The sequence below is a fragment of the Acanthisitta chloris genome, unplaced genomic scaffold (genome assembly GCF_000695815.1).
Source record: "Acanthisitta chloris isolate BGI_N310 unplaced genomic scaffold, ASM69581v1 scaffold13543, whole genome shotgun sequence".
Classification (NCBI taxonomy): domain Eukaryota; kingdom Metazoa; phylum Chordata; class Aves; order Passeriformes; family Acanthisittidae; genus Acanthisitta; species Acanthisitta chloris.
The window spans coordinates 83,297-92,488 of record NW_008666690.1 but is presented as its reverse complement, the minus strand read 5'-3'; the positions used below and the strand labels follow the sequence as shown (position 1 = coordinate 92,488).

Below are 9,192 nucleotides of genomic sequence, written 5' to 3'. Positions count from 1 at the left end.
GGCGGGATGTGCCGGGCTGGAGCCGCTACGGGTTCTTGTAGGGTCACTGCTCCCGTCCTGGCCGCGGGCGGGAGGAGTGTGGGGACAGCAGATGCCACCACAGCCCCTCGCACCAAGTCTCCGTCGTGTGGCAGCTTGTCTGCGGCCCCCGCGGCTCTGCTGCTGGCCTGCTGTCCTCTCAGTGAAGCCGGGTGTGCCAGCCTGCTTTTCCATCAACTCTTCTCACAAGAGCCATGGCAGGGGCATCACCTTGTCACCCGTTGCTGAGATGGCTGCAGGCACCCCAGCTTCTGTCAGGCAGCCAGAGCAAAGGGAGTTCCACTTCACATTCCCTTCAGCACTACATATTCCCTCTACTCTGAGGTAGAGATGCAGATCCTCACAGAAGGTTTATGCTTGGTGATGAGGAGATTCTCCTCCTCCATGTGGCCTTAAGGTTCACTTGGGCATCAGAGAGATGGAGGTGGTAGTGTCCTGGTGCCAGGGTTTGGATCCATGTAGTAGACAACTGAGACAGGAGGAACAGGTGTAGGAGATATGTGGGTTCTGTGCCAATTGGACAAGACATGGATACTGCTTATTTCTCAGCAGTGGGACTTGCTGTCACAGAAGCTGACTTTCTTTTTTATGTCTCCTGTTTTCCACCAGGAAAGGGAAACTACTGGACCTTAGATCCCAACTGTGAGAAGATGTTTGACAACGGGAACTTCCGTCGCAAACGCAAGCGACGTTCTGAGCCCAACGCCCCTGCGACCGCGTCCACAGCCTCCTCTCTGGGAGGCCTAAAGGCCGAGGAAGAGCGACCCATCCCAGCCACAGGCAAACCATGTGGAAACAGCCCACCCCCAGAGCTGGACCCCTCGCCTTCTGCCAGGGACCATCCAAAAAGCTCCTCTCCCTCCGGTATCATTTCATCCACCCCTAGCTGCCTCAGCACCTTCTTCAGTGGCATGAGCTCCCTGAGCAGTGGAGGCAGCCGGCTGACGGGGGGTCTCGGCAGTGACCTGCATCACAGGAACTTCTCTGCTGGACAGCTGAGCAGTGGCACTTTCACCCCTTCCAGCAGCTCTTCTCAGGAGATGCCTTCACCAGACCAGCTGCAGCGGGTTGCGGGACCTTCCCCTGCCTACTACAGCTCCTTCCATCCCACCAGCAGCAGCCAGGGAGCCCAGTACAACCACTACTACAACTTCACGGTTAACAGCCTCATCTACACGCGGGATGGAACGGAGGTGTAGGATGCTGGGGCAGTCAGCCAGCCAACACTGCAAAGGGAATTGGAGTTGCAGGTGAACCTGGCAGCACGGAGGACCATATGCTTTCGCAAACAGCATTTCAATGTGGACACTTCCCAGGAGTTCTTCCAGGAAGACAGATCTTCTCACCTTTCAAAATAAGAACACCCCTTAAACACCAGCAGAAGGCAGATGCAGAGTCATTTCCCCGTCCTGGAAAATGTTAGGTGGTTTAGATGGTTTGTCATCTAAATTTTGCAGGTGTGAACTGAAGTTGTGTTTTCAGAGATTTCTAATCCTGAATGTAGAACCAGAAGTTTAAAAACTATAACCATAAAGCAGTATCGGCAAGAGCCAAGTGTAGACATCCAGTGAGTCTTAGAAGAGAACAGGAAAAAAATGAAGAGATTTCTTATGAAGTGCCTTGTATATTAAAAAAACTCCTCTGCCAGCAATTGCCTCTGTAAGCCTTTGCTTCTGCCCTGATCCTGCAATATGCAATGCACGGGAGGATACTCTGAGTAAACACCCACCCAAAACCTCCTCAAAACCCACGGAGGGTCTTCCTTTGTATGGCATATTGTACAGCAGGGCCACGTCTTGTAAAACAATCTTTTTCCCTGAGCTTAGTACCAAAGATAACTCTAGCCATGCAGCTTTAGCACGAGAATAAACACTGGGGTATTTTTATACATATTTGTACGTAATGTAACTCTTCTGTACATATGTTTCTATGTGGTTTTATATTTGTAAATTATGCTCTGGAGCTGTACTTATTTATAATGTGTTTTAAACTTTGCTAAAGTTTATTTTACTTCATTTCCCCTTCATTTTTTTTGTGTTGTTTTATTTGTTTTGAATTTTTTGTTGGTTTTGGTTTTGTTTGTTAGTGTATTAATGAAACTTTTCAGGCTGAAGAGTTGTTGGGAATAAAATGTTAACAATTGTTAGATACTGGCCTGGTTGTTCCTCACTATGTTTGAGGTATTTTAAAACTCTGTGGGAGACAGGTTTTGCTTTCACGTGGTTTGGGATAAAAGGTGCAAAGATTTATGAACAATTTCATTTATGCAGTAAGACAGAAAAGAACTTGCTCTGGGCCCAGTGGAGAAGCATCTGAGCTGGTCTGCAGCTTCGAGTCTCAGTGTGGAAGCTTGTTCGTTTGTTTTTGTCAACAGTCTGAATTACAAATGTCCTTTTTCAGCGTAGTTTAGTAAAAAAAAAAAAAAAGCTTGCAAAAGGAAAAGAAGTGGGTCTGGTTCCAGTGTGGTGCCAGCTAGCAGGGGGTACAAGGTCTGAGCTTGATCCGTTTTGCAAATCAGTTTTTCCAATAGGATTGCACCTCCTCAATTCTGCTAGTGGAGAAGTGGAACCAGTCAGATAGTGGGTCGGGCAGCGCTCCTGACAATCCTTCCTGATTCCTGCGTCTGGGGTAGGAGAATCCATCCTCCAGCAGCCATTACAGTGTGGTGCCAGCTAGCAGGGGGTACAAGGTCTGAGCTTGATCCGTTTTGCAAATCAGTTTTTCCAATAGGATTGCACCTCCTCAATTCTGCTAGTGGAGAAGTGGAACCAGTCAGATAGTGGGTCGGGCAGCGCTCCTGACAATCCTTCCTGATTCCTGCGTCTGGGGTAGGAGAATCCATCCTCCAGCAGCCATTATGCTAAACGCTCCTAATTCCTGTTCCTGCTGTTTGCATAAGCTGTTTGTTGGGTGCTGTGTGCGGGTAGAGCATAAATAGAAGTGCCTTCATGAGGAATGCTGCATCAATAGTGAAGTTAAGCATGAAACTGCAGCTATTTAACATACAATCATCAGCCGTGATGTAAGGCCATCCCTGCAGGCCATTCAGAAAACAGAATTGTTGGCAGTGCCTCTTCACTGGCTACCTGCACAACATACAGGTTAGTGATGCAAGACAAACCGCTGGCCTGATCCAAAATATAATGAAGCCATGATGAAACATCAGATGACTTCCATGTGCTTGGGATCGGGACCAAGTACTTGCCCCAGCACTCACCAACCACCATTTGTGCAATCGCTGAGACCAGTGGGGCGGGTGGCAACTCCTGCCCCATCCCCCTCTCCCTCACCCCTTCTCAGCACAGATACCATCTTCCTGGCTTTAGGGGTAATTCCTCTTGATTTTAATTTTGTCTCAGGTGATACAGTGGTAGTGATAATGGGAGGGAAGGGCACACTGCCACTAAGAAAAAGACAAAGTGATCAGTCTTGTCCTGCTCGAGGTCAATCCCACCAGGTGTGGAATACCTTTATTTGGATTTTGGACTGTCAATTTTGATCTAGAAACAGTGGAGGGATTCACAACATCTCCAAAAGATTTAGAGCCAGTTCTTAGCTAAGCCAGGAACAGTATACTTGCATATCTAGGTGACCATCGCACCCTTCTCCACTCTTCCAACCTGCTGTCAGACCTTAGCAAGCATTGGGCCAATGTGAGAGAGTCATGTGTCTCCAGCTCATGTTCTTCCACCCAGATTTGTTTCAGCATTTAGCCTCTGCCACTTTTTTCAGCTGCATGTTTCTGCAGGCAGTACCCATAAATGTTTGCTCCTGAGCATCCCAAAGCTGGCAAATTTGTGTTGCTGTGTGGCCTGCACCTGGCATTACGTCCTCAGCAAATACCCCATGGCTCAACAGACCTTGTGCCACATTGGTTGGTGATGGCATTGCCAGAACCTGACAGAGCAGAACCAGGGAAGGATTCACTGGCCACAGTGCTTGAGTCCTGCTCCTGAGGGATGATGACGGGCTCTATAGAAGTTTTGTCAGGTCTGACTGTCCCCAGTGCACCTGTCCAGCCATCAGCACCAAATCCTGCTCCCTCCAGGAAAAGTTTTACCTTAGTTAGCTGGAACCAGGGTCTGTGGCCCCTCCTGTGGAGGAACCACCCCTGGTGTGCTCTGGATAAAGCGACCTGCCCAAGGGACACTTGAGAGCAGATTTCAGCAAATAGACACCTAGTCTGCAGAGAGGAGCCGAGTGAATGAGCTAATGGCAGCCTTTTAGGTTTCCTTTTGTCATTAAAAGAGACTCTTTTTTTAGCAAATCTTGGGAGAGGGCGGGCTAGAGGATTGAGTTTAATGACAGGCACTTAAAAGCAGCAGGGCTTTTGTCATGGGTTTAGGGATTTACCGTGATTCCCCCATTGAAGGAGGGGGAAGACAAAAACAATTAACCTGCTTTCCCACCCTGAGAGTCCCCACTCCCCTCCAAATGCCAAGGCCATGCCTGAGATGGGCAATTCTCCATGACAATGAGTGTCTTCCCAGTCTCGGTCAGGAGATGGCCCAGAAGCCCAGGTCATAGCCTGCTCCCAGGGAAGTTCGACGATAAATGTCCTTCTCTTCGAGAGAGGCTGAAACTTCAGGCCTCGATCCTCTCTGCTGTGGCAGTCATAGCAATCACCGTGTAAAATGTATTCTTCACAGAAATTCTTCTGGCATTAGGGAAGCAGTGGTCTCATGCAGGTTAGCTGCTGCTGAACACTAAAGCTAAGTATCACAGGAAGTCTCATCTTTGCTTGGTTTCTCCACTCTTTCTAGGTATATACAGAGATGCCATCCTAACTGGGCAAGATTGTGGTACTCGATGTGAAACTATGTTTGGGCTGGTGACTGCAAGCACAGCTGTCTAGTACCTCTGCCCTGCACTGCCTGTGCACTCCAACACTCCCAGCCGGGGACTATGGCTCTTCCAGGGCACACAACTCCTAAAAAAGACATTCTCTGCTTGAAAAGAAGTGCAGTCCAGCGGACTTTTAAGAGATGCGTTGGATCAGTAACACAGATGCTTGCTGGGTCTTACGTGTGGCACTTCTCCAGCATGGGGTCGTTTAACTTTGCTTAGTGCTGGCCTTATTGACATGCCAGCAAAGGTTTGGGCAGGCACCCACTGCACGTCTGCACTTGTGCTGCTCTGCAGTACAAAGGATTTGCCAGTACAGCTGGATCAGCCCAGTCCCCTAGAGGAGACCCAGCTCCCATCAACAAAGGAAACTCTTGTGCCAGTAAAGTTAAACCCCTCACCCCCAGCAACACTGAGGGTACTGCGGGGTGGTGGGAGGGGATTCAAGAAGCAGAACACAGCCATCCACACTGGGTTTCATCACCAGCCAACTCTCTTAGAAATGGGGCTTCAATTACTGCCACTGGCCATGGACTGCGGTTTGCTTCTCCTCTGAAGGAGGAGGCTTTGATTTGCCCTGTCACTCACAAAGTCCGTGGAATTTGGCCATAGTATGCTGTGCCTGTACAGAAAGTTTTATTGATTTTTTAAATTTTTTTTATGCTGATTGCGGGTGATTTTTCCCTGAAATCATTAGGAATAGTCCAAGTGATACAGCAGTGTTCAAGGAAACTCCTGCCCTTGCCCTCTCTGAGCTTCTAGAGATAGAAAAACCCTCATCAGCCCCACATGTCCTGCAGGTCTCACCTGACTGAGTGTAAAGTACCTGAATTCTACCCCACTCATTTATGGAAGGTGGTCCTGTCAGTCCTGTTCTGATAACACACAAAATAAGAGGAGTAAGGACTCATTTTGTAGCTTGACCTAAGAAAGCCAAGGTGAGAATCAGTCCTGGCTGATACATGGATGGCTGATGCCTCAGCTAGAAATAGCTGTACCAGATGAAGACTGCAAATGTTAGGAAATTATTGTGTCTCCTTAGGCTTTGGGAAAAAAAACAAACCCTAAACCTATTAGTTTTATTGTCCTGTTAGAAAATCACTTAAAAACTAATTTTTGTTCCCAATTCTCTCTTTTTTTCTGGTTGTTGGAAGAAGAAAAATATGGATTTACCTTTCCTTTTTCACATCAGAAATCTCCATTAAGCTGAATTTCTGCCCCTGCTTCCCCCACCCTTAACATTTTCTGTTAAAAAGAAGGTTGATGGAATGTTTTTGACCAAATTACTGAGTGCAATATTCACCTGGGTAAGGTGACGAGAATTTGCCCCTCAAGGAATAACTGAAGTGTAATGTAAAACATCAAAGGTGTTATTTTTTTACCTTATACCTGAGCTATCTCTGAATCATATCAAATAATCTTCTCATTTCATAACACCATACAATGCAGGCTAAAAGTGTATATGATCTGCTTTGTGTACTGCTGAATGGATGATTAAACTGTCTAACTGGAGGGATATTCATCCAGGGCCTGCCTCAAACACAGTGAAGTCAGGGGAAAGACTCCCACTGACTGCAGAGGGCTTTGGAGCAGACCCATAATCAGTCAGGCTCTAATATACTTCAGGCAGTGTCTATGAGACTGCCCGGGGACACGTAGAAGGAGCTAAAGATTGCACACTTGTGAATTGAACATCATAGGCCTGATCCAGGCAATTGGCTGCCATAGGAGAGCGGGTGCTGTCTCCTCCATCCACCCCAGCTCCTTGGATCATTTTCCCTTTCCTGCAGTCCATTGTGTCTGGGATTTATTGACAAAGCAAAGCTCTTGCCGTGTGACTGATCCATGTTTGCAATAACAGTGACAAATCAGTTCAGGACTGATGGTTAATCTGCCCTTGGACCCTTCAAGGGGTGCTGATTTTATATCTAATTAAAGTAAAGAGCAGAGCTGAGCTGTTCCATTTCCCTCCCAGGTCGGTTTGGAGGGTGGCAGAACCCACATCTCACCCTGCCACTTCAGGGCCACCACAAATAATGAACCTGGAAGACACAGGGTTAGTGTCTCAACTCCAAAACAGCAGAGGCAACCAAAGTGAGCATAGAGCAGAACCAAGCCCGGGCTTCCTTCAGTAGAGTGAACGATACTAAATGGGGCCAAATTATATTACATGTGTGTGGAAATGATATTTACACTCATGTAAATGTTCTTCTAGTCTAGACAATGGACATCTAGTGAAGCTGTCAGGCAACAAGTTCAAAGCAGACCAGAGGAGGTGCCTCACAGGTGATGGAGATGCCCTGAGGATCTCCTTGCTTTAGGAGGTTGGTTCTCACCCTACAAAGAAAAAAAGAAAAAAAGCTGGCCAAGTTAGGACAGACAAGTTCCTCACGGCAGGTGCTTATTTCTCTCCATCCAATGCCAAGGAAGCCTGGAGAGCTAATTTAGACCAAACTTTTAGACCTCCTCCAGGCCAGGAATGCATACATATTTGCAGATATGGGACATCTGTCATGTGGAGTCTTGTAATTGATTACAAACAGTACCATGACCACCAGAGATGGAGGAGCTGAAGAAGGTTTCAAAGCAAGACACAGGCCTAACCCATAGGTGAGCATCCTTTGCCATGGGAGAAGAAAGGTCCTGCATAGCCTTTCCTTCTCCCATGCAGCAGCAACTCAGCCTTGCTTTGGTTCATTCAGTTCTGGGGAGAGGCAGGGATTTCTCTCAGGTGGAATAGGAAGGTTTGATGAGGTTTTTTACTCATTTTACTCCTGTTCACACACTGCTATAATGTGCGTAAGCACCTTCCAGCAATGCAACATGATCAATATGTAATGTATTTTCCCATGCCTGCTGCAAGAACTGCTCATGAAGTATAAAGCTTTTGGATTTGTAAGGGAATATTGTTTCATAGAATCATAAAATCAACCAGGTTTGAAAAGATCTCCAAGATCATCAAGTCCAACCCTACCGTGGTTACTAGACCATGGCACTAAGTGCCACATCCTGTCTCATCTTAAAAAACTCCAGGGACAGTGAATCCACCACCTTCCTGGGCAGCCCATTCCAATGCCTGATTACTTTCTCCATAAAAAATGTCTTCCTAATATCTAATCTAAACCTCCCCTGGCAGAGCTTGAGTCTGCGCTTTCTTGTCCTCCTGCTGGTTGCCTGGGAGAGGAGACTGATCCCCTCCTGTAAAAAGTTGTTTGTGAAGGACAGCCTGGCTGGAGATAGCAGGAGGTGAGAGTTGTGGTACACTGGGATTTACAGCTCTGCTGTCCCCAGCACCTTGGGCAGCAGTTCAGAAGCTGTGAGCCCAAAGCATTATTTGGTCAGCAGCATCAAAACCATCGGATATCTCAGTGGCAGAAGGTTGGACAACCTTTGCGAGGCAACAGGAGAGCAGCACTCATGAGAGAGCTATGCAGAGATGCCCTGGCCTTGCACTGGTGAAGCTTCCTTAGAGCCTTTCATTAGACCAGAGCTCATCTTCAAGTTCAGGGAAATAAATTTAGATCCTAGTGAAGACAGCATGAGTTGGTGGCTTTCCCACAGGTTAGCAAGTAAAAATAAATCAGTCTGTTCAGACAGAACTCTCAGCTCATGGGTAGGTAGGGATCACTTTGTCCCTGCTTGTATGCAAACCCATGGGAGCTAATGAAGAGCATCTGGGTTTGGTAGCTGAGACAGTGTGTGATAAACATGGATATATGCTGTCAAAAGATAATAAGAGATGTCATACTTTAGTGAAAAAAAATTACTGTCTTCTTTTTCTCCAACATATTCTCAGCAAGCATAGCAGAGAAGCAGACCTGACAGGAAACCGATGAGACCCTTCAAAGAATCAAGGAATGTGTTTATTATAATGGAACAAGGGACACTATTTATTTTCACTGTCCATAGCAGGGAATGTGTGAGCAGTGGGAAGACTAGAGCGTTGAGCAGGTCATGAATGTTAAGGTCATTTAGCACAGCTCTGAATGCTGTTTCATCCCAGACAGCAGATGCTTGTCACAGTGTGAAAGCTCATCCCCTGCCCTGGAAAGGTGGCAATCCAAAGAGACAAGTATGACTGAGGAAGTGTTACTAGCCCTGTTTTACTGCAAGGGGTCAAGGAACATCATGGGAAAGTGATTTGCTAAAGGTCACACAGTGCTATAGCAGAGTTAGGTGTCAAATCTGCACTTCCCAATCCCTCCATCACTAAGTCATCCTTGCTGAGTCAGCCTGAAACACTCTGGCATGGCTCCAAATTCACTCTTCCTTGGCACTGTTAAAGGTAAGCACAATGGATCCCAACAT

The 9,192-nt window shown here is 47.0% G+C and overlaps 1 protein-coding gene across 1 annotated transcript; it reads left to right on the top strand.

Annotated features, from left to right (window-relative positions):
- Nucleotides 1–648: 648 nt before the first annotated feature.
- On the top strand, nt 649–1,238 carry LOC103799889 (forkhead box protein I3-like; the record flags this gene model as incomplete). The annotated part of the gene is made up of 1 exon (XM_009072242.1): nt 649–1,238. A coding segment is annotated over one exon (590 nt), but the record flags the coding sequence as incomplete, so codon positions are not given.
- Between the last annotated feature and the right edge of the window lie 7,954 nt (nt 1,239–9,192).